We start from the raw sequence: 25,655 nt of genomic DNA, 5'->3' as shown, positions 1-25,655 counted from the left end.
CAACCTGGACAGTGTGACAAGAAGGAAGATGAACAGCTGTGTCAAATGTCCCTGAGTGAGACGAGGACAAAGAATTGACCTCTGGTGTCATGACCTTGAGCCATGGGGCCGAAAGCCTGATGTGAGTTAAAGAGAAAATGGAGACAAGGAAGTGGGGACAGTGAAACCAGAGGTCTGAGAAGGCTCAGTACTGGGGGAAGCAGAGCAGTGGGGTGGTAGCCGGGGGTGGGGGTGGGGGGCGGCGGGGGGGCGGGCGCGGGGAGTATGGGAGCGAGGGGAGACGACAGAAGGGAGAAATGACTGCATGCGATGCGCTGGTGGAGCAGGAAAGAGGGCGTGCTCGCAGGGTGAGCCCTGAGCACGGGCGGGCCCTGCGCCCAGGCCGGGAGGGCGCCCTTAGTGAGAGCCTGGAGAGTCACCCCCTGGACAGTTAATGGAACAGTTGCTCTGGGGTGTGGGCATTCTCTTCCAGTTGCTCCTCAGTGAAATAGGAAGCAAGGACTTCAGCCAAGATGAGGGGGCGAGGGGTTGTTGAAGGACTGAGGAGAGGAGTTGGGAACTTGTCCCTTGGAGGGTGGGAATGAGTTGACTGGGAAAATGTCATAGGGTTGCCAGGCAACAGTGGGCCTGCCAAAGATTCCTGAGCGTGCATTTACAGAGACCCGCCCTGATGGCTGTAGGTTTTCACACATTCAGCTGTGTAGATGGGACAGAGGATAAGGAGAAAGTTAGATTTAACTACGGTTGAGATTTTGTTTTGCGGTTGAGTAAGACAAGTTGAGGCAGGGTTGGAAAAGCTGGGACAGGATCGCGATGAATTCGGAGCCAGCTTGGGGGAGGGGTTGGTGAGGGTATGCGGGGCTGACGGGACTCACGGGACTGACACGCTGGCCTGGGTGCCCCTTGGGGTGAAGAGTTGACGTCAGAGCACTGGAGGGCATACGTGGCAGGGAGAGGTAGGGGTGGCCAGAGGACCAATGCTTGAAATGGAAACTGTGGTGTTTTCCCCCAGCATCCAGTTCTGCAGGAATGAAGTCCTTAGACCCTGTAGTCGCTGACCTTCAACACACCCTGAAAAGAATTCAGTCTAAAGGTCAAGAATGACACTGTCTGTGCTCTTGGCAAACTACCAGAACAGACCTTCGCATAGTTATAAGATATTTGAGGAGAAAATTTTCCAAAACTCTTGCATCTTCATGTACTTGGTAAAGCAATAAAACCATTAATAAGACATCTGTTCCTTGTAACTAGAAACAACCTTCAACCAAGAGACGTGCTTGATGACAGTTGTTGTTTAGTCGCTGAGTCATGTCTGACTCTCTGTGACCCCATGGAGTGGAGCCCACCAGGCTCCTTCTGTCCATGGGATTTCGCAGGCAAGAACACTGGAGTGGATAGCCATTCCCTTCTCCAAGGGATCTTCCTGACCCAGGGATCAGACCTGTGTCTCCTGCACTGAAAGGCAGTTTCTTTACCACTGAGTCACCGGAGGAGCCCTGGATGACATGTATCCTTTGCCAAAATCGCATACATACTGACCTCACCTTTACCTCTTCACAGCAGTTTTTCAGCACTGTCTGACAGTGGGTCTTCTGTGCGGCAATCTCAGTGAGATACTGAATAAACTCAACTCATAGCTCTGATGTTATTTTTCTTCTTTCCCCCAAGTCAACAGAGGTAGTGAATATAACATCAAGAGGTCAGCAAACTTCTTTAAAGGGCCAAATAGCAAAGGCTTCAGGCTCTGCAGATCATACTTCCTGTCACAGCTGCTCGGCCCTGCCTTTGTAGCCCAAGAGCAGCCCCAGGCAGTGCTCGAACAAATGAGTGTGGCTGTGCCCCAGTGAAACTATATATAAACACAGGCAGGGACTGGATTTAGCCAGTGGGCTGGATCCACCTGCAGACCGATCACCACATGCTCTAGTTTGTCATCCTGTGCTCAGGAGCGTGATGTGAAAGTCAGTGCAGAGGCCAGGTGAAAGGGAAGACGGCTGGAGGACAAACAGGATTATCGGGGGGCAGGTGTTAAACCATATCAGTGATAGCATAAGTCTTGGGGAAGGTGGCAGTGATCCGGGCATTCGGGGGCTGATGGGGGTGGAGGTGGTGGGGATGTTGCTAAGGATTTCCAGGGAAAGGAGGGGCAGAGACCTCAGAGCAGTAATGAGGGACCAAGAGGAGCCCACCTCACCTCTCTCTACCCCAGAGGGTCATGGAGAGAAAATGATACCACGTCAGAAGGCTGCAGCCAGGTATCAGCTAAGAGCAAGGAAACAAGTAGATGGTTGAGAGAATAACAGGTTTGCTGCTGTTAGACCATGAGAGAGCACAGGGGAGGGGTTGGGAGATGGGGAACAGTGGCTGGTGGGATCAGATGAAAAGATACTGCTTGGCTGCAGCATAGCAAGGATGCTAGTTAGAGGTACCCAGAAGTCCACAGCAGCTAAGATCAACAGGAAAGTCAGGCATGAAAGAATTACACCTGGTGGTGTCCTACAAGGGGGTGTTGGGTCAGTTCTAATCATGGGCGAGGTCTCTGGGCAGAACATGAGGGGGCAGTGGTGAGGAGTGCAGGAGTGGGCAGAAGAGGGTTGGTTCCTCAAGGCCTGGGGAGCCCTGGGCTTCGTCCATCCCTATTAGTCCTGCTTCAAGGAGTGTCCAGGCCCAGAGCATTTGGTGGAAAGTTTTGCCAAAAGCAGAAAACTCCCAACTCCTCCTTTATCTCTGCCAAGAGCAGTGTTAAGGTTGTGGGAGGTGTGAGCAGGGATATTTAAGGGACCGGAAAGCCAAGAGGAGCCAGCAAAGTACATGAGAGCACGTCAGAATGAGGGCCACAGTAGTTAACATCAGTCCCTCCTTATGTGTTCGTTCTTCCATCAAACGCTTTATGCCCCTCTCTCCATCTTCCTGACAACCCTGGAAAGGTAGGTCCTGGTGTTATTTCCCTTCTACAGATGAAGAAGCTGGTTTAGGTTGTCCAAATTAACACAGCTCAGTAAGGGATAGAGTGTAATAGTAAGGGTTATCTATCGCTGCATGATGAATTCACCCCGCATTCTGAAGATGAAAGCAGCTGCCATCTGTTACCGCACAGTTTCGAGGGTCAGAGATTGGAGAGCAATGATGTGGGCATTCTGGCTCAGGGTTGCAGTCAAGGTCTCTGTCAGGCTGGTGTGCTAGCCTTCAGGAAGTTGAGAATCTGCCTTCTGGAAGGCCCCCTAAGGTGGCAGTCAATGAGAAGCCTCTGTTCGTTGCCCCCTGGGCTGCTCATGTACCTCACCACAGGGCGGCAGACTTCCCCCAGAGCAGGTGATCCAGAGAGATCCCAGAGGGGTCCTCAGCGCCTTCCATGACCCAGTCTTATCACCTTGCGACTCTCTCCGTATTCGCCTGTAGGGTGGAGTCTCCAGTCACCCAAGGTCGGGGGAGTTAAGCTCCACCTCTTGAAGAAGGGAGTGGCAGAGAACTCCTGGATAGGTTTTGAAACCAGAGAGCTAGGTTTCAAAATGAGGTGTGTCTTATATTTTTTTGCTGCTAAACACTAGCCTTTACTACCTGAAGTTAAAGGAAGAGTCTGAAAGGATGGGTGTTTTACTATTGAGATGTGCATACAGGGAGTTTATCTGGGGGAACTCCGGTGATCCTCAACTGCGAGAGAAAATGCAAGTAGGGGTGGGTGGAGAGACAAGTTGAGGTGTGGTACAGTCATAGCGAAGACCTTAGCCAAGCCACAGGGAGGTCTGCAGCTGTGTGATCCTCCCGAGTTGTCTCCCCTTGAGGCCAGGAGCTGGGACTTTGCAGCCCAACCCCATAAAAGGTGATGTTGGAGACATTGTATGTTGGGTTTCAGGCCATTGCAATAAAGCGAATATCACAATAAAGTGAGTTACACAAATATTTTGGTTTCCCAGTGCATAGAAAAGTTATGTTTACGGTATACTATAGTCTATTAAGTGAGCACCAGCATTGTGTCTTAAAAAAAAAAAAAATGACATACCTTAATTTAAAAATACTTTGTGGCTGAAAAATGCTAACCATCATCTGAGCTGTCAGTGAGTCAGAGTATGATGTCAGAGACCACTGTCACAGATCAGAAGTGCAGTAAAACAAGACAGTCTGTACAGGGTCAGGAAGCCAGGACAGAGAGTGCAGTAGCACCCAGTGTGCTGCTGCTCAAGGCCCAGTGATAAGCAGGAGTCTAGTAGATGCTGCCATTTGTGAGCTGCAGGTTTTTTAAGCCCACCGACTTGTCTGTGCATCAATGTCTCTAGGAAGGGACACAAATAATTCCTAACAATGCCTGCCTCCGGGGAGGGGAACGAGACTGGGATGGAGGAGGAATGATGAGTGGTCAGGGCTGTGGAAGGAGGCTTGGCCTCTGCGGAGCGTTTCTGCTGTTTCTGCTGTGTGGCTTCTCCAAAGATAACCAAGAGAACAGTAAAGGCTACGCTATTTCCTAAGCTCCTATTGTATTCCAGGAACTGGTGTAGGAGCTGGAATCGAACAGAGAAGAAAGCGGACAGGCCCCTCCCTCCTTTGTGGAAGAGGGCTGGTGATCAGAGGAGGCGATTCGCGGGGCGGCCAGAGGCACACAGCCTCCGAAACCTGGTGGTGGCTCCTTTGGGAAGCTGCCCCTGGCCCTAGTCTGACATGAACCCTTTTATGTGCTGCCTCTGCCTCTCTCTGTTGCATCTCTTCCACACCTGGGGTCAGGGGCCACGTCTTGGTGACCTGGGTATCTTCAGCACCCAGCACAGAATCTCGCACCTGAGCACGTAGGCACCTCGTCATTACATAATGAAGGAAGGGACATCCTTGGCTTCAAGGTCCCGGGAGCTGTGAGGATGGGGTGCCAGATGGACGCTGGTCACCTTGAGGAAGATGGCAAGCTGGGAGCAGAGAGGACGATCGTGAGCAGGGGCTCCTCCCGCGTGGCAGTTGGAGGCACAGAAGAGGAAGGCCAGCCCTGCTCAGGGGGGTTTCCTGAGAGGCCAGCTTGGGGGAGGCAGGCGGGTGGCCCTGTGAGGGGCCACAGGAGCAAGAGGAAGTATCTAGTTCTGCCTAGAGTTGAAGATAGTTGTGAGCTTGGCCTTGACAGGTGAGCAAGAATTTGCAGTTGCGTGTATGGAAAGATGGGGAGCAGTGACAGTTTAATAGGGGTGTCAGAGAAGGAGATGCTGTAAACCGAAGGCTCGTTGTTGGGCCTGCACCAGACCTTTCCCACACACACTGGCTGTGTGACCTTAGGGAAAATTGCCTAAGCTCTGGGTATCCATCTGTCTCGGCAGTCAACAGCATTTATTTCTCAAACATTTATCGAATGTCTGCACTGTGCCAGCCACAGTGACCTCAACAACCAGAACAGCAATGATAGCTTTGTTGTCATTTTGCCCCAGTCTGAGTGCCTTCCATTTGGTATTCACCATTCACTCTCACAAGTCCCATATTACAGATCAGGAAACTGAGCTCAGAGAAGTCAAGTCTCCAGCCCATGGATATCACAACTCGTAAATGCCAGAGCTGTGAATCAAACCCAGATCCAGCTGGGTAAAGCCTGAGTACCACCATTGCCCCTGCAGAGAGGAGTGGACCTGTCCTACTTCTGTGAAGCCCCCAGGGAGGTCCTGGTCCATGAGGACACTGGGCCCTGCTGGGCTCCTTCTCTTCATCCCCAACCCTCGTCTTTCAGGACATCATCCCCTTTGGCAACAACCCCATCTTCCGCTACCTCTTTGGTTGGATGGTGCCTCCCAAGATCTCCCTGCTGAAGCTGACCCAGGGCGAGACACTGCGCAAGCTGTACGAGCAGCACCACGTGGTACAGGACATGCTGGTGCCCATGAAGTGCCTGCCACAGGCCCTGCACACCTTCCACAACGACATCCATGTGAGCTGGGGCTTGGGGGGAGCAGGCGAGGGATGGCTCTTTGGGCAGTGGGGGGCCCCAGGCAGCCCTCCTCTGGTCGGGAGCAGGGCGGACTGGCTGCGAGCCTTCCGCCTGTGGGAGGAAAAGCACTGACCTGCCCCTCCGGCCCCCAGGTCTACCCCATCTGGCTGTGCCCGTTCATCCTGCCCAGCCAGCCGGGCCTGGTGCACCCCAAGGGAGACGAGACCGAGCTCTATGTCGACATTGGTGCCTACGGGGAGCCACGTGTGAAGCATTTTGAAGCCCGGTCCTGCATGAGGCAGCTGGAGAAGTTTGTCCGAAGTGTGCACGGGTGAGCAAGTGCCCAGAGTGTGGACAGTGTGCATGGGTGAGCAAGTGCCCAGAGTGTGGACAGTGTGCACGGGTGAGCAAGTGCCCAGAGTGTGGACAGTGTGCACGGGTGAGCAAGTGCCCAGAGTATGGACAGTGTGCACGGGTGAGCAAGTGCCCAGAGTGTGGACAGTGTGCACGGGTGAGCAAGTGCCCAGAGTGTGGACAGTGTGCACGGGTGAGCAAGTGTCCAGAGTGTGGACAGTGCCCTGGGAGGGCGCGGGGAAGGCCAAGGGCCAGCTCCACGGCCAGACCCTTGGGTGCTGAACGACCCCTCAGACTCAGGAAGGGAGTTGGGAGATTCCAAGGAGGTGGAATTACAGGTCTTCTTAGCCTTCCCTTATACCTGCACCCCCCGCCTCTCCACTGAGCATCCCAACAGCACCCCAGCTGCTAGAGCCAGAAACCCAGGAGTTACCCCACTCCCCACTGCAGGGCAGGCCATGGGGGTGCTTTAGACATACCCAGGGGCTCCCGCTCCAGCGTGGAGACCAAAACTGAGGAGGGAAGACTCAGGACCGTGAAAGCCACACAGAGGCCTGGACAGTGCATTGTTCAGAAATGTCCTGAAACAGACTGTAGGCGAATCTCAAAATAGTTATGCTGACTGAAAGAAGCCGGGAAAAATGAGTACTGTATGGTTCTATTTTCATATACATACATACATACATACATACATATATATATACACACATTCTGTTTATGTAAAATTCTGGAAAGCACAGTTGAACCCATGGTGACAGAAGGCACGTCTGCCTGGGGTTGTGGAGGGTGATGGATGGCACCGGGGAATTCACGCTGTGAGGATGGCTGTGACTGTTGTCTGGACTGAGGTGACTGTTTCAAGGTTGTGAGGTGACTGTTTCAAGGTTGTAGGCATTATATAACATCGAATTTATCAAGCTGCAGTTTTCTTTTTTAATGTATTTTTAAAATTTGCTTATTTTCTGTATTTATTCTGTTGAAGTTTAGATGATGTACAATATTATATGTTACAGGTATACGATATAGTGATTCACAATTTTTAAAGGTCATGCTCTATTTATGGGCTTCCCAGGTGGCCCTAGTGGTAAAGAACCCGCCTGCTAATGTAGGAGTCATAAGAACCACGAGTTGGATCCCTGGGTTGGAAAGATCCTCTGGAGTGGGCATGGCAACCCATTCCAGTATTCTTGCCTGGAAAATCCCACAGACAGAGGAGCCTGGAGGGCTACAGTCCATAGGGTCCCAAAGAGTTGGACAGGACTGAAGCAACTTAGCATGAACACATGCCCTGTTTATAGTTATCATGAAATAGTGGGTCTGTTTTCTGTGTTATACAATATATCCTTGTAGCTTCCAGCTATACCCTTTCATCGGGTGCAGCTTATTGAATGTCAAAAAAGGTAAAGAAAGGCTGACAGCTGCATCAGGGGAGCAGACACACAGCACACTGCATCCTGCTAACTCTTCCTCCACTGCCACTTAAAGCCCTGAGCCCAGACTCCCCGTCTGCAAAATGGGGTTAAAATTCATGCCCCAGCCTCAACCACTAGCTCGTTAGTGGGGGGGTCAAACAAGAGAAATCCCCCAAAAGCTTGTCCTGCCCTGCAGAGCAGGCAGTGCATTAGGGGTGCATTAGGGGTGACTGGAGTTCTCTGCACCCCTTTCCCCTCCCGGGGCCTCTGTGCCCTGCCCCTGAGCCCTCGCCCCTGTGCCCTCGCCCCTGTGTCTGCGCTGCAGGTTCCAGATGCTGTATGCCGACTGCTACATGGACCGGGAGGAGTTCTGGGAGATGTTCGACGGCTCTCTGTACCACAGGCTGCGGAAGCAGCTCGGCTGCCAGGATGCCTTCCCTGAGGTCTACGACAAGATCTGCAAGGCTGCCAGGCACTGAGCCGGAGCCTGCTCAGGAGGAGGCAGACGCGAGGGGGGACCCTGTCCCCAGGGCCAGAAGGCATCTACCCTTCACTCAAGCTTGGCGGCTCTGCCAGATCCCCACTTTGAGAAAGAAACCCCTCCAGAGACACCCCCTACCCACATGGCCTCGACGGCTTGCTCCCAGCTTCCAGGGGCGGCTGGGTGGAGTGGAAAGGATGTGAGATTTGAAGTCAGACAAACCTGAGTCCAGTTCCCAGTTCAGCCACTCATTAGCTGTGTGACTCCAGGCGTCACTGAGCCCTTCTGAGCCCGGCTCCTCATCTGTCGAAAGCGGGTGTGGGTAATGCTCCCTGCCTGCTGTGACATCTAAGTCAAGCACCCATTGCAGAGGACGTGCTGGAGAACTGACAGCTACTGATAGCACAGCTTCCTGCTCAGCATGTCATCAGACTAAAGTGCTTTGAATTCAGCGGTTGGGTCCGGGAAGGCTCCACATCAGGTTACCTGGGCTCAGGTTTGGTGGAAAGGGGTGCCCTGGAGTTGCACTGCCATCATTTGTCAGCCAGAAGAGTTCCTCGCGGAGGGAAGGAAGGAAAGTTCCTTTCCATCGCTGGGCTCTTGGGAGGGCAACAGATGGGGTAGGCAGGCCCAAGACGTGCTGTGCCAAAGTCAGGTCTGATTCCAAAGTTCCCTCTGTCTTCCTTGGTGACGCCCTGCCCCTTCTTCATGCTCAGGCTTGCAGGCCCACCTCAACCATTGCCCGAGTCCACTCAGAGAGGACCGTGTGCTTGGAGAAGACACTTCAGGGTGGAATCCTGTCTGGGCCTGGGGCAGGTGGGGTGAGTGGTTTTGGCTCTGAATCCATAGGACCTGGGCTCATTCTTGCCTCCCCACCCTCCATGCCGCTTGTCCCAGACCCTGCTTCAACCTGCTGGGGTGTGCCCTCCACTCTGCAGTGGGGCTGGAAGTTGGCGGGAGGGGACCACACCAAGCAGGAAAATGGAGCCTGTCATCCTTAGGTCTCGTGGGGATCCTCACTGTGGCGCTGAAAGAAAACAGCATCGACTTGATTTCTCCAACCACTCATCCCCTCCTTTTTTTTTTTTTCCCCCTCTCCCCACCCCCAGCTGTAGTTAATTTTAGTGCCTTACAAATCCTAAGCTCAGAGAAAAGTTAGCTTTGTGTCTGTTCCAGAGGGAAGGAAACCTTCCCAGGCCCCTGCCCGCCTATTAAAGCTTGGTTGTTTACGCAGCTCCATCTTAAGAACTGCCCAGCCTCAGCTGAAAACCCAGACTCTGAGAGGGAATGATGTAAGGGAATTAAGTGAGCTGGGCCAGGCAGTGATGGCTGGGAGCTGGGAGGCCTGGGTTTCAGTCCTGGCTGTATGCTTCACAAGCTCTGCCTCCATGGGCAAGTCATTTGTCCCTCTGAGCTGCAGTTTCCTCATCTGTCACGTCCATGTACACAAGACCACCCGAGGCTCTTCTGCTTTAGAAGTGCACAGCTGTCTTAAACACCGCGGTTGCAAACCCCACGAAAAAGCCTCGTCCGCGTGGAAAGTCAGAGGGAAAGGAAATGGTCCAGGTGGGGGTCGTCTGCCATGTAAGACCCTTCCTTCAGCCCAAGGCCAGCTCTCATCTTCAGAAAGGCACATCCGTGGCCTGCGAGGAAGTATCACTGTTGTCACCACGGGCTGCAGAAGCCTCCCAGGGTCACACTTTGGCCGCCGAGGCTCACTCTACCCACCCCGGGTTTGGCACACTGTGGTGTCTTGATGTGGTCCTGGGAGTGCCAGGCACACTCGAAGCGCTCAAAAGGCAGAGGAACCACTCTTACCCATTTGGCCTCTGGAGGGGGCATAAAATCAGAAACCTCATTTTCTCGCTTGTATGCAAAGCATGTGAACTCTGGCACTAGCTCTCCCAGTGGGGCCTGTGGGCTTCTTGCTCAGCGGTAAACTGATGATCCTACTTGCTGTAGAGGAAGGGTTAACCCAAGCGAGATAAGGCCCCATGCTTTCAGCAGTGGGGCCTCTGTCCCTGGACCCCTGGGAGTGTGGCCAGAAATGCCAGCAGCCTCTGTTGTCCTCAGTCCTACAAACCAAAATCCTGCCCTTCACAGACCTTGCCCAGAACCTGGGGCTGGGAGGGAGGGTCTTGGGGTCACACCAGCCTCAGGGTCATGTTTTGCTTCAGTGATGTCTTGCCTAGAAAGGGGCAGTCTTCCAAGCATGTCGAGCTGAGTTGCCAGCTCTTTCTTGCAGCCAGTCTTGTTGTTATCCAGCCAGGTGGTGGTTTCAGGTGGAATTAAACTTGGCACATGGTGGGGTGCAGGGAGCACGTGTGAAAAGTATAAGAAGAGGCCTCTCCCTTCCAGAACCCTGAGTTTCTTGGCTGCATGAAGGTTTTCTGTAAGATCCGGATTCTAGCCAGTTTCTTTGGCTGGAAGGATGCATAATTAGCTGTTACGGGAAGGGAGGGGGTGGGGATGGGGGTGGCAGTGTGTGGTATTTTTCTTAAATCATGGGGACCACAGAGAAAGGCATGGGTCCCCCCAGCAGGCTCTTGCAGCTGCAGGTGCTGTGCCTACTGTCCGGAACACTTCATGTCCCTGTGGCTGTGTGGCTGCTCCTTCTGTAAAAATAAAAGTGTGACCCGGAAAGCAGCCTCTGTCATTTCTTGCTCTGGGGACCACGATGTGGAGGCAGTCCTGGTCCAGAGTACAGGCTCTGCCCCTCACTGGGCCCGTTTCCCCTTGAACCTGCACACCCAGGGCTGGGTGATGGCCTGGGGGAGGGACAGGCGTCTTAGGGTGGAGGGGCCAGAGTAATTTTTCCTCCCTACTTTTGAATTTCTATCATTGTCACAATCATCTGGCATAGATGTTAATAATATCTTCCTATTTGCAGGGTAGAGAACAGACTACAGGGGGAAGCTGGGAAGCTCGGAGGCAAGTCAGAATAGGTGAGGTGACGACTCAAAGTGGGGCTGTGCTTTTTAAGGCATCAAACATGACTGTCAGAAGCTCTGGGCCGCAGTCCTGGCTTTGTCACTGGGATGACCTGACTAATTCTGGCAAGTGAGTTAATCCTGTTGAGACTGTTTCCTCGTCTACAGACCAATGGAGACTACTAACTGTCCACAAAAACCCACTCCTCCCTCTGAGCACAGCAATGGACCCCACTCCCCAGCCTCCCTTGCCCTCGGGTGTGCTCTTAAGAGTGCAAGAGAATGTGAGCAGCAGTGGGAAAACCCTGTGTGAGGGTCTGCTGTCTTCTGGTTCTTCGATGCTGCTGACCACCCAGCCGTGGGTGGTGGCAAAGTCACACGGGGAAGGAGCCTGGATCCCCTAATCGCTGTCTGGAAAACTGCCCACCCACCTAGGCCTGGTCTGTTAGGGAAACAAGAAATAAGCTTTTACTGTAGCTGTGTCACTGCCTATTCAGGACTACTTGTTAGAACAGTTTCACTCACTCTCATTACATGAACAGATATAAGGGTTGAGTTTAGGGCAATAAAGCTTTATGCAAATCCTAGATATACCTGATGGACAATTTTCCTAAAATATATGTGATGTCAGGGTCCCATCCTACAGTTATTTCAGAGGAACTGTTTAGGAAATTCTTTTTCCAGGTGTTGAGTTTCACAGATCAGGATTTATAAATTTTCCTTGAAGGAAGAGAAATCCTTTAATGTCCTAAAAACAGATTTTGTAGTTGAAGCGTTAAATATCACCTTACATATGAATAGCATATAACATATAATATCTTCTTTAATCCTCACAGTCCTATAACAAAAGCGGGTCAGTTTTTTCCCCATTTTGTAGATGAGGAAAGTGAAGCTCAGGAAAGGTCAAGTGATTTGCTTGGAGGGCACATCGAGGCTTTTTAATGAGTTAAACAAGGATGCAGACTCATCTAGTCTTACAACAACAAAATGCTTCAAGAGCCTCACCCAGAGCCAGCTGAGAGTAGCTCCAGGCCTAGAAACGGTGAAAGGGGATCCTGGGCTGAGCTCCATACATTGTGGGGAATCCGGGATCTCTGCATGAACTCAGCTCAGAAAGGAAGCCACTTAGGAATCAGCAGAGGGTTCTGCTTTGACCCAGAGCAGTTCCTTCTGCCAGGAAAGCATCTTGCCTGACCATGCCCTCAGCTACATGGGCCGTGTCCTGACACCACTCATGCCAGACTTGCAACAATTGGTCCTCCAAAATGTGCGCGTACACACACACACACTACCCAAGTTAAATGTAGACATGTTTCCAAACTATGCTTTCTAGTTATGTCCTGGTGTTAAGATGGCCTGCAGGTTTCTTCCTGTGGGACAGCTCTAGTTACTGTAGGTGACTGCCTGGCGTACTACACTGTGAGAGATTGGGAGGCTTTGTTGAGGTCCCCTGCTGCTGTGTAGTCACTAAGTTGTGTCTGACTCTTGCAGCCTGTAGACTAGCCCACCAGGTTCCTCTGTCCATGAGATTTCCTAGGCAAGAATACTGGAGTAGGTTGCCATTTCCTCCTCCAGGGGATCTTCCCAACCCAGGGATCAAACTTGTGTCTCCTGCTTGGCCGGAAGATTCTTTACCACTGAGCCACCTGGGAAGCCCTTATGAGGTCTAGGAGGTGGCCTTTTGATGCTATGGACTGAATGTTTATGCCCCCCCCCCAATTCCTATGTTGATGTTCTAACATAATGGAATTGGGAGATGGGGCCTTTGGGAGGTTAATTAGGCCATGAGGTCGGAGCCCTCATGATAGGAGTAGTTTCCTAAAACACATGAACTAAATAGCCCTCTCTGAGGGTACAAGATGTTCATCTGCAAACCAGCAAGAGTGCTCTCATTAGATCTTCCAGCACCTTGGTCTTGGACTTCTCAGCCTCCAAAACCATGTGAAGTAAACTGTTGTATAAGCCACCCAATCTATGGTAATTTATTATAGCTGCCTGAACTGCTGATGACAGATAGTTTGAAGATAGTTGAGCAAGGAACCCAGAAATAGCTGAATCCTCTGCCCATCACACTCCTCCTCATGGGGTTCCCTTTAGGAAGCAGATCCAAGGGATTGATAAGGGGAAAATGGGGCACTGCAAGATGGTAGAAACAAATCCATATATCTGTTTATATCCATATATAGATAAAGAGATAGATTGATAGATCTGCTCCTAGTTCCTGACACTGAGCTCCTAAACCTCTTGGAATCTCCTGGGTGATGGCATGTCTTTTGTTCTAATGAGATGACTCTGGGTGGGCACCTGGATTGCTCTTGGATACGGGTGGTCACCAGAAAGACCAAGCCATGATTAGAATCTAGGAACTTTCAGCCCCTACCAACACCACCACCACCCCCATCTTCCAGGGAGGGGAGAGGGACTGCAAATGGAGATAATGATTGATCATACCTATGTGAGGAAACCTCTCTCAAAGTCCCAGTATTATGGGGCTTTGGAGAGCTTTTGGGTTGGTGAATACACCCATGTACTGGGAGGAGGACACATTCCAACTCCAGAGGAATAGAAGCTCCTGTGCTCAAGACCCTCCCAGACCTCACTTTATGTATCTTTTCATCTGTGTCCTTCATCATATCCTTTAGTACACATGTGCTGTGCTGTGCTTAGCAGTTCAGTCCTGTCCGACTCTTTGTGATCCCATGGACTGTAGCCCGCCAGGCTCCTCTGTCCATGGGGATTCTCCAGGCAAGAATACTGGAGTGGGTTGCCATGCCCTTCTCCAGGGGATCTTCGAACCCAGGGTTTGAACCCAGATCTCCCACATTGCAGACAGATTCTTTATCATCTGAGCCACTTGGGGAAGCTTAGTACACATGTGAATATAAGTATTTCCCTGAATTCTATGAGCCACTCTAGCAAATAATGGAAACCAAGCAGGGAAGAGGTCATGGGACCCTCCAATTTGTAGCCAAGTTGAAGCTGTGAGTACCTAAGGAACGTACTACTTGCAGTTGGCATCTGAAGTGGGGGGCAGCCTTGTGGGACTGATGACTTAACCCTGTGGGATCTGATGCTATCTCCATGTGGTAGTGTCAAGATTCAGTTAAACTGTAGGACACTCAGCTAATGTCACAGAGAACCACTTGGTGTGGGGAAAATCCCACACACATCTGGTGTCAGAAGTGTGAGTATTCTGAGTGATAGTAAAGGAGGCCTAGAGGAGGAAAGATTGGGTTTTTCAATGCAGGCACTTACTATCTGGACTGCTGCCTGAGCGCTCCCTGGTAAGTTGGGGCTTAGGCTGTCGGCCGCACAGTCAACCAGTACTGGGGTGTGCAGGGAGAGACTGGACAGACACGGAGTTGTTGTGTGGAGTAGCACAGTGGTGCCCAAAGAAGAGGAATGGGCAAGATGACACACTGGGATGCTGAAAAAAATATTAACACGTGTTTTGGGCTGGGTATCCCCATAAGTAGACCCTGAGACAAGGATTTGAGTGCAAGTAGTTTTATCTGGTCTTGCCTAGAAAATCCCATAGACGGAGGAGCCTGGTAGGCTGCAGTCCATGGAGTCGCTGAGAGTTGGACACGACTCAGTGACTTCACTTTCACTTTTCACTTTCATGCATTGGAGAAGGAAATGGCAACCCACTCCAGTGTTCTTGCCTGGAGAATCCCAGGGATGGAGGAGCCTGGTGGGCTGCCGTCTGTGGGGTCACACAGAGTCGGACACGACTGAAGCGACTTAGCAGCAGCAGCAGCAGCAGCAGTTTTATTTGGAACGTAAAGAAAACACTGGTAGGGGGATGGGCAAGGATGACAGTCAATGAGGTCTGCATTATCAGCAGGCTACAGGACTTCCCTGGTGGTCCAGTGGCTAAGGCTCCTTGCTCTCAGTGCAGGGGGTCAGGGTTCCATCCCTGGTCAGGGAACTAGATCCCACATGCTGCAACTAAGGGTTCACATGGCATAACTAAAGATCCCGGGTGCTGCAACTAAAGATCTTATGTGCCACGATGAAAATCGAAGATCCTGTATGCTATAACTAAGATCTGGCACAGCCAAATAAATAATTAAAAAAAAAAAAAAAAAAAAAGCTTACCACTGTGGGCAACTGGAGTTTAATTGCACTGGAAAAAACTCTGAAAGCCTGTGCAAAACATGCACCTCAAAGTTATATCCCACAGAGGGTGAGGGAGCTGGGTGTCTATATTCCAGCTTTGATTGGTCCACAGCTTGATTGCAGCTCCTGAAGGGTGTTAATTCCGTGGCTCTTCCAACCTTCCATGAAAAGAAGCCTTCCATGGCACCCAGAGAACCACCTTCTGCTCCATTATAAGTAAATGTCCCTTTTCAGTGTACGTGATGTTGGTAACACACAGCATTTTGGTATTTCACAGCAAAGTGCTTGAGAACTGCCCAATTTAAAGTTGTTACACAGGTTTTTCTTATACTCCTAATTTGCTGACCTTCTCTATGGTGACAGTGACTCTGAGTTGTGTGGTAGGTTAAAGATATATTTTATTTTTATTTATTTTTTTAAAGATATATTTTAAAATCATATTTATTCTGTAAGATAAAGCAGTCTTCAAACAAGTTTTATTGTGTATATTTTTTAAACTTTTTTATTTTGTATTAATTTTTTGATTTACAGAAAAGTTGCAATGACAGTACAAAGTTCTCATATCCCCTTCACCCAACTTCCTCTAATGTTAATATCTTCTACATAACCACAGTGACGTGAAGTCAAAGTCACTCTGTTGTGTCTGACTCCTTGTGACCTGATGGACTATACAGCCCATGGAATTCCCCAGGCCAGAATACTGGAGTGGGTAGCCTTCCCCTTCTCCAGGGGATCTTCCCAACCCAGGGATCAAACCCAGGTCTCCCACATTGCAGGCGGACTCTTTACCAGCTGAGCCACAAGGGAAGACCCATAAGCATAGTAAAATGATCAAAAATAAGAAATTAATATTGGCATAATATTAGCTAAACCAGAGATCCTACTTGAATCTCACCAATTTTAACACTAATGTTGCTTTTCTTTCCAAAATCCTATCTAGGTTCCTGCATTGCATTTAGCTGTTTTCTCCCTTGTTGTTGCTGTTGTTCGGTCACTAAGTCATGTCGACTCTCTGCGACCCCATGGACTGCAGGACACCAGGCTTCCCTCTCCCTTCAGTATCTCCCGAAGTTTCCTCCTTAGTTTCTCCCAAGCTGTAAGGGTTTATTGAAATACAATTAACACACAATCAACTGCACATATAAGAAGTGTGCAGTTTGGTTAGTCTTGACATTTGTATGGATATACACAGCTGTGTGTTCCTTGGCTTATTGATGGGCATTTGGGTTGTTTCCAGTTTGGGGCTACCACAAATGAAGTGGCTAGGAACATTTCTGTACAGTCTTTGTATGGACACATGCTCTCCTTTCTCCTGGGTAACTCTCAGGAAAGGAATGACGGGATCATGTGGTTGGTATATGGTTAACTTTTTAACTTGCCAAACTGTTTAAAAAAAAAAAAAACAACTCATTTTTAAAATTTAGATGTGGGTGTGGTTTCTCCTTATTCTCCTGGGGTTATGATTTTCCTTTCATGCTGGTTGTAGGGCAACTTGAGATCTCATTTTTAGGGTCTGTTCCCCATTACACACAGTTATTCATTTTTTTTATCTTAATTCTATTGTTAAGGTCATGCAAGTGGTTAATCTTGCTCCATCATTTTTCTTTGATAATAAACTACCCCTGAGCTTAGTGGATTTTTTTTGGGGGGGGGGTGGGCACACTGCAAGGCATGTGGCTCTTAGTTCCCCAACCAGGGATCTAACCTGCACCCCTTGAAATGGAAACGAGGAGTCTTAACCACTGGTTCACCAGGGAAGTCCCTTGCCAAACTTTTCCAAAGTGGCTTATAACACATAGTACTTTGGTATCTCATGGCAAAGTCCTTTATCAGATATATTTTCTCCCACTTTGTGGCTTGTCTTTCCATTCTCTTAACAGTGTCTTTGAAGAATAAATTTTAAAAATTTTAATTAAGTCCAATTTAACTATCTGTTCATATCGTACCATAGTATGATCTATAAAAGAACAAATACGGTTGACCCGTGAACAGTATGGGAGTTAGGGTCTCTGACCCTCTGTGCAGTCAAAACGATGTATAACTTTAGAGTCAGTCCTCTGTATCCACAGACTGTCATGCAGCAGTTCACACTTGAACTGCTGGACCCACACAGTTCAACCTTTGTTGTTCAAAGGTCTACTGTTAATTTATATCTAAGAAATTTCTGCCTAACCTGAAGTCCAACAGTTTTCTTCCCATGTTTTCTTCGGCAAGTTTTGTAGTTTAGGTTTTACATTTAGGATTGTGATTCCTTTTGACTTTTTCTTTCTATTTTTTTTTAACATATTGATATTGGATAGGTATAGCACCATTTGCCAACAAAACTATTCTTTTACCACTGAATTGTTTTTGTACCTTTGTTGAGAATCAGTTGTCCATAGATAAGGGGGTCTGTTCCTGGATTCTCCATTTTATTAATTTATCTATCCTGATCCCGTTCCACACCAGGGAGGAGTAAGGTAATGTTTGTCCTCCAGCTTTATTCATCTTTTTCAAAGTTATCTTGGCTATTTTCTGTCTGTTGTTTTTCCATATAAGTTTTAGGAGCATCTTGTCAGTTTAAAAAATATTACTGGGACTGATCAGTATTGAATTAAATCTATAGATGATTTAGGGGAGCTGACATCTTAAGAACAGACGTTTTGATCCATGATTATGGTATATCTCTCCTTTTATTTAGGTCTTCTTTAATTTCTCTCAGAAGCTTTTTAAAGCTTTCACTGTACAAATCTTATACATCTTTCATTAGATTTATACCTAGGTATTTTACAGTTTTGATGTTATTACATATGGCATTTTCAATTTCTATTGCTAGTGTACAGAAATTGTTGATTTGAGTATATTGATCTTATTTCCTGAAACACTGCTGACTTATTAGACCTAGTGTACACCTAGTTTGGTTTATCAGCCTTCTTGAGGATTCAACAGGATTTTTTTTTTTCAGTAGACAATGTACCTGTGAATAACAACAGTTTTACTTCTTCCAAAACAGTCATTTTGACATGATTGAGGAAGTAACGGCTTTTCTATAAAGCACGCCCGTGCTATTAAGGGTGTCTGAAGTATTTTTATCATTATGTGGGTTTTGTGACTGAAGCCTTGAGCCTGTCTCCTTTCCCCTAAGAATAGCACCCTCCTGCCATCCCACCCAATCTCTCTCTGTTCAAAAACAGTGAGGGCAGAAGCTCAGGATACTGTGACCAACTTGTGCAGACCTACCACTGGGCTAGACTGGCATACCCGTGAGGTCTGACTTGAGGGGTGTAACTGATTGTTCCCCATGGCTGCACGCTGCCAGGAGGTCAGCAACTTCTTATGGCATTTGGCCCTGCCAAGCTTCCAGAAGCATCCTGGGATGGAGATGGAGTATTCCTGGAGAGGGCATATAGCTGTTTTAAGACATATGCTACAGCAGCAACACTCTCCCAACTCTCTTTGGATTTTACTGAACAGGGAGTCAAGCATTTTGGCTTTAGAATAGGAGGGGTTCCAAGAGGGTAAACCACATCCCACCCCTTTAGTCCATCTGCTGTCTGGCTCCCATGTTCATGTCATGGGCCGATTTGAATTCTCAGGATAATCGATCTCTGGTATCAAAAGATATCTGGCCTTGCTGTCCCAGAAGACACCGTGACCTTCTGGTAGGTGTCTCCAGCAAAAGTGATCCCACCACACCTTTCCCCCCTTTCCCAGGCATCCCCATGTGTCCTTTCTCCAAGAACCCCCATTTCCACTCCTACGCTCCCAACCCCCAGATTTGTCTTCAGGCTTTCAGGTCCTCTGGTCACTGCAGGTTGTCCTTCATGGGCAGCTTTAAGGATCTGAATTATGATCCACAGTTGGCACACACTTCCCCTTAGTAAAAGGTGTGATTCTTTCCCTTTAAAAAGACACAGAGAAAGAGAAAATGAAACTGGTCCCTTGGAAGGATGTGAGCCCACCCCCCATCCATGGAGAGGGACCCATAGCTGGGTAACAGGTACCTATTGGTCGAACTTCCCAGGGGAACCTACACTGGGTGAGAGGCCCAAACGGATGACCTCTAGAGTTTTTCCAACAAAACAGCCTGGTTCTAAGGACAGTCCTCTGCTATGCACCTAGTTTGGCTCATCAGACTCTCCAAACTGGTTTGTAAGAACTTCAAACACAAAATCCTAGTGCCTAAAAGATCATTCCAATAAGGACACTGAGGGTCAGAAAAATGAAAGAATTTGCCCAAGGTCACCCTGATGCCCAGAATTCCAGCCCAGAGCCCAAGACCACAGTCTAGCATTCCTCCCATTCCTCGGATTCTTTCCTAAGAGCGGAACACGTGAAGCCTCTTCTCTGGTTCACTCTTCAGTAACCATTTGGAAGATCCTTGCTTTGTGTGTCTAACAGTGTCTGCCAGCCATATGGCATCCACCTGTATGTGTTTGCTCATTGTCTGTCTTCCCCACCAAGATGTAAACTTGATGAAGGCAAGACTTCGATTTCTTTACTGATGTTTCTTCTGTATTGTACTGCCCATACCATTTCAGGCGTGTCCACACACATACCACCTTGAAGGGTGGTGTCCACAAATATCTGTCAAAGGAAGGAAGGCAGGAGGGAGGGCTCAGAGGGTCACAGAGGCCTTTACAGCTATCTGGTGGGTCTCCATGCCTTCTGCTTTTCACTTCTCCCCAGCCCACTGCCCCTGGCCTGTTCAGAGCCTCAGCGCTCACCGGACACTAAGACAGCCTCCTTGTCTCCGTCCAGCCCCATCCCACTCCTCCACCCACAAGGCCACAGAGCACCTCTTTAAAACACAAGAGCTACTTCCTGTTAAGCCCCTTTTGAATGTCCAAAAGAAAATACTTGCAAAACACATACCTGATAAAGGATGTATGCCTAGAATATATAAAGGACTTTCAGAACCTAATAGAAGAAAATAAGCAACCATTTTTTAAAATGTGTAAGAGATATGGTGGCTCAGACGGTAAAGCGTCTGCCTGCAGTGCAGGAGACCGGATTCGATCCCTGGGTCGGGAAGATCCCCCGGAGAAGGAAATGGCAACCCACTCCAGGACTCTTGCCTGGAAAATCCCATGGACAGAGGAGCCTGGTAGGCTACAGTCCATGGCGTCGCTAAGAGTTGGACACAACTGAGTGACTTCACTCTCTCTTCACTCTAAGAGATATGGAGGAAGTACATGAAAAGATGGCCTACATCTTGTCATTAAAGAAATGCAAATTCAAGCCACAAGGAAACACCCCTATTAGGCTGTCTAAAGCTGGAAGAAAAAAGGGCCTTATAATACCAAATGTAGGACAATTAGATCCTACATATATTTTTGGTGGAAATACAAACTCGTACAACCATTTCAGAAATTAGTCTGGCAACTTCTTATTAACTTTTACATATATTTACCAAGGGAGCTAGATATTCTACACTAGATACTCATCAAAGAAGAATGAAAGCATATGTCTCCATGAAGACATATAAGGGACTGCTTGTAGAGCTTTATCCAAAATTGCCCAAACTGAGAACAACCGGATGTCCCTCTCCTTGCGAGTGTATAAGCTGTGGTACACCCATTCGATGGAACAAAAGTCAGCATTAGAAGGGAACAAACTGCTGCTACAAGCAACAACATGGATGAATCTCAACAACAATGCAAAATGAAAGATACAAAATTCTATATACAGCATGATTCCATTTATATGACATTCCAGAAAAGGCAGAACTATAGTGTTGGTAATCATATCAGCAGTTGCTTAGAACTGGGAAAGGGGGAGGAAACTGACTATAAAGGGCACAAGGAAGCTTTTGAGGGCGATAGTAATAGTCTATATCTCACTTATTTTGATATGACCATATGCATTTGTCAAAACTCACAGAACAGGAAAACATTTATACAGCTGTATACCTAAAAAGGATGAATTTTACTAGCTGTAGGTAGTACTATTATAAATCTTTTACAGAAGATCTTCTGTGGCCTCTCACAGGTCAGATAAAGTCAGAGCAGCTTAGCTTCAGAATCAAGGCCTCTAAGAACTGACCTAGTCAACCCCACCTGCCTTATTCTCTGCGATTGCCCTTCACACACTGCAAACATCATCCAAAATCAACCATCTAGTGTTTTCCAGACATGCCCTGAGATTTTTTGCTTCCTTTCCCTTGCTCATGCACTTTCCTCCACTCTAATTTTTTTCCTCTTCCCTGAAAGAAGTGAACCCTCATGCAAAGAACATAGCTAGGAGCCCTGGGGAAAGGGGACTCTGCACTGAACTTCCTGAGTCCCCTGTCCAAACTTCCAAATCTCCCACCAAAATAGCATGCACAGAAGCCTAGGAGGTAAAAGGGAGTGACCAGGTATGGACAGGTGGAATGAGGAAGAGAGTGCGGATCATGGTGAAGGCTATTTGTTGCCTTAGCCTTCCTAGGCTCAAAGGGCCCTCCCTCCTGGTCTCATCCTCCAAAAGGCTATAGGCTTAACAGACTTCCCCTACAGCCTGGATGTAGAAAAATCCTGGGCCTTCCTGCCTCCTCCTCCTCCTCATATTGCCCTATAACTCTAGAGAGGGGGTTGAGTGCCCTCCGCAGAAAGCTGGGAGCCTCTCTGGGACAGAACTGCTGCCTGTCTGATTCTATTCTGCAATGTCCTAGTAGCCAGGATACACCTGGCATTTAGTAAGTGCTCAATTAATTTTTGAAGACTGCACACATGAATGCTATTGCCCAGCGGCAACTTTAGGAAATCCCTTTCTCTCTCTGAATTTCAGTGGTCCCAACTGAAAAATACTGAGAGTAATTCCTACCTTTCAAAGTTACTGTATGGACTTCCCTGGTCCAGTGATTAAGAATCCGCCTTGCAACGCAGGGGACACGGGTTTTATCCCTGGTTGGGGACCTAAGGTCCCACATGCCAAGGAGCAACTAAGCCCACACACCACAACTACAGAGTCCGTGCACTGCCATGAAGGAACCCACATGGCTGAGCAAAAGATCTTGCAGGCTGCAACTAAGAGCTGACCCAGACACACAAACAATGAATAAATAGTTAAAGCTACCGTTATAGTAAACACATATAAAATCACTTTCCATATTATAAACTCCAATAATATAAGAACTTATTACTATTATTATTATAAAAATGGATATTTATGATTCAGTTTCAGATTCCTGGACCAGGAATGGGACTTCAGTTTAAACTGTTAAAAAGTCAGTATGCCTGCTCAAGTAATTAGGAGGAAGTATTGATGTCTGCCATTCACTTCAAATTTTACCAAACTGTAAGATAATTATGGGGAATAACACGCAAATTTGGCCTTGGAGTATAAAACAAAGCAGGTCAAAGGCTAACGGAGTTCTGCCAACAGAATGCACTGGTCATAGCAAACACCCTCTTCAAACAACACAAGAGAAGACTCTACACATGGACATCACCAGATGGTCAATACTGAAATCAGATTGATTATATTCTTTGCAGCCAAAGATGGAGAAGCTCTATACACTCAGCAAAAACAAAACTGGGAGCTGACTGTGGCTCAGCTCATGAACTCCTTATTGCCAAATTCAGACTTAAATTGAAGAAAGAAAGGAAAACCACTAGACCATTCAGGTATGACCTAAATCAAATCCCTTAGAATTATATAGTGGAAGTGACAAATAGATTCAAGGGATTAGATATGATAGACAGAGTGCCTGAAGAACTATGGATGGAGGTTCGTGACACTGTACAGGAGGCAATGATCAAGTCCACCCCCAAGAAAAAGAAATGCAAAAAGGCAAAATGGTTGTCTGACGAGGGCTTACAAATAGCTGACAAAAGAAGAGAAGCTAAAGGCAAACTAGAAAAGGAAAGATATACCCATTTGAATGCAGAGTTCCAAAGAATTGCAAGGAGAGATGAGAAAGCCTTCCTCAGTGATCAGTGTAAAGAAATAGAGGAAAACAACAGAATGGGAAAGACTAGAGATCTCTTCAAGAAAATTAGAGATACCAAGGGAACATTTTATGCAAAGATGAGCCCAATAAAGGACAGAAATGGTATGGACCTAACAGAAGCAGAAGATATTAAGAAGAGGTGGCAAGAATACACAGAAGAACTGTACAAAAAAGATCTTCATGACCAAGATAACCATGATGGTGTGATCACTCACCTAGAGCCAGACATCCTGAAGTGTGAAGTCAAGTGGGCCTTAGGAAGCATCACTACGAACAAAGCTAGTGGAGGTGATGGAATTCCAGTTGAGCTATTTCAAATCCTAAAAGATGATGCTGTGAAAGTGCTGCACTCAATACGCCAGCAAATATGGAAAACTCAGCAATGGTCACAGGACTGGAAAAGGTCAGTTTTCAGAAAGGCACTGCCAAAGAATATTCAAACCACTGCACAACTGCACTCAACTCACACAACTAGCAAAGTGATGCTCAAAATTCTCCAAGCCAGGCTTCAACAGTATGTGAATCGTGAATTTCCAGATGTTCAAGCTGGATTTAGAAAAGGCAGAGGAACCAGAGATCAAATTGCCAACATCCATTGGATCATTGAAAAAGCAAAGGCTTTATTGACTACACCAAAGCCTTTGACTGTGTGGATCACAGCAAACTTTGGAAAATTCTTCAAGAGATGGGAATACCAGACCACCTGAGAAATCTGTATGCAGGTCAAAGAGCAACAGTTAGAACTGGACACGGAACAACAGACTGGTTCTGAATTGGGAAAGGAGTATATCAAGGCTATATATTGTCACCCTGCTTATTTAACTTATATGCAGAGTACATCATGAGAAATGCTGGGCTGGATGAAGCATAAGCTGGAATCAAGATTGCCAGGAGAAATATCAATAACCTCAGAAATGCAGGTGACACCACCCTTATGGTATAAAGCAAAGAAGAACTAAAGAGCCTCTTGATGAAAGTGAAAGAGGAGAGTGAAAAAGTTGGCTTAAAGCTCAACATTCAGAAAACTAAGATCATAGCATCCGGTCCCATCACTTCATGGGAAATAGATGGGGAAACAGTAGAAACAGTGTCAGACTTTATTTTTTTGGGCTCCAAAATCACTGCAGATGGTGACTGCAGCCATGAAATTAAAAGATGCTTGCTCCTTGGAAGAAAAGCTATGACCAACCTAAACAGCATATTAAAAAGTAGAGCATTACTTTACCAACAAAAGTCAGTCTAATCAAAGCTATAGTTTTTCCAGTAGTCATGTATGGATGTGAAAGTTGGATTATAAAGAAAGTTGAGTGCTGATGAATTGATGCTTTTGAACTGTGGTGTTGGAGAAGACTCTTGAGAGTCCCTTGGACTGCGAGGAGATCCAACCAGTCCATCCTAAAGGAAATCAGTCTTGAATATTCACTGGAAGGACTGATGTTGAAGCTGAAACTCTGATACTTCGGCCATCTGATGCAAAGAACTGACTCACTAGAAAAGACCCTGATGCTGGGAAAGATTGAAGGCAGGAGGAGAAGGGGACAACAGAAGATGAGCTGGTTGGATGGCATCACCAACTCAATGGGCGTAAGTTTGAGTAAACTCCGGGAGTTAGTGATGGACAGGAAGACCTGGCGTTTTGCAGTCCATGGGGTTGCAAAGTCGGACACGACAGAGTGACTGAACTGAACTGAAGATAATTAGAAATGGGTAGAAGGATGATAGATTATAGACAGGTGAGTAATAGATGGGTAGATAGAAAGATATGTCAGAAGCAAGGAGAGTGAAACATTAATGACTAGAATCTAAGTGATGCATGTACAGGGGCACACTGGAAAATCCTTTCTATTTTGGTGTGTGTTTAAAAGTTTTCATAATAGAACATCAACTAAAAACTTAAGAAAATAAGCTTCTGATGGATTGAACTGGATGTTTCCTTGCATAGAATTATCCAGACTCTGAACCATTTCATCAGAGTCTTGTCCTTTAACAAATATGCATTGAGCTCTTTCTATGCGTGCCAGCTAGATACTGGAGTTGGAGAATAGAGAAGTTCTGTTCAGTAGGGACCACAGGCATATGAATAAATAATTAAAATATGATGGGAAAATGCTCTGATCTGGGAAGGCTCAAGAGGCTGGGAAAAAAGAGACATCGTCTGGAAAAATCAGGGAAGGCTTCATATTTAAGTGAAGTTGTAGAAGATAAATAGGAATCTTCCAGATAGAAACTAAGAGAAGAGTGTTTCAAGAACAGATCACGGTGTGGTGAGAGCACAGAGTGGTACCCAGCGTGGCCTGGCCGGAGTGCAAAGTGGGCATGTCCACACAGCCAGAGGGTGGCCAGGTGGAGTCAGGCAACCAGGCTGTAAGAGCCAGAAAGGTGACCGGCGGTGGTGGGGGAACTGGTCCGTTGGTTGGTCAACCACATTTTAGAAGCAGCTATGGTGTGCACAGGTCTAAAAAATGAAAAACAAAAGGCTGCCTTCCCCTGGAGTCAAACCCCAGGCTGCCTAGCTGGAAGCCCAGAACCTACAGTTTGGCAGGAAGAAGCAGGT

At 47.7% G+C, this 25,655-nt stretch overlaps 2 protein-coding genes across 2 annotated transcripts in view; one reads left to right on the top strand and one right to left on the bottom strand.

Annotated features, from left to right (window-relative positions):
* Window positions 1-10,780, top strand: part of DHCR24 (24-dehydrocholesterol reductase) — a 33,955-nt gene extending 23,175 nt beyond the window's left edge. The window contains exons 7-9 of the mRNA XM_004002011.5: window positions 5,693-5,890; window positions 6,043-6,221; window positions 7,982-10,780. Coding sequence (XP_004002060.2) covers window positions 5,693-5,890; window positions 6,043-6,221; window positions 7,982-8,135 — 531 coding nt within the window. The 3' untranslated portion in view covers window positions 8,136-10,780. The remainder of the gene's footprint in view (window positions 1-5,692; window positions 5,891-6,042; window positions 6,222-7,981) is intronic.
* A 4,883-nt stretch (window positions 10,781-15,663) lies between these two features.
* CIMAP2 (ciliary microtubule associated protein 2) overlaps window positions 15,664-25,655 on the bottom strand; it is a 35,033-nt gene continuing 25,041 nt past the window's right edge. Inside the window, exon 9 of the mRNA XM_004003547.5 lies at window positions 15,664-19,069. Coding sequence (XP_004003596.3) covers window positions 19,003-19,069 — 67 coding nt within the window. The 3' untranslated portion in view covers window positions 15,664-19,002. The remainder of the gene's footprint in view (window positions 19,070-25,655) is intronic.

The sequence above is a fragment of the Ovis aries genome, chromosome 1 (genome assembly GCF_016772045.2).
Source record: "Ovis aries strain OAR_USU_Benz2616 breed Rambouillet chromosome 1, ARS-UI_Ramb_v3.0, whole genome shotgun sequence".
Taxonomy (NCBI): domain Eukaryota; kingdom Metazoa; phylum Chordata; class Mammalia; order Artiodactyla; family Bovidae; genus Ovis; species Ovis aries.
Note: the sequence above shows the minus strand (reverse complement) of the source record. Positions and strands in the feature narration are given on the sequence as shown.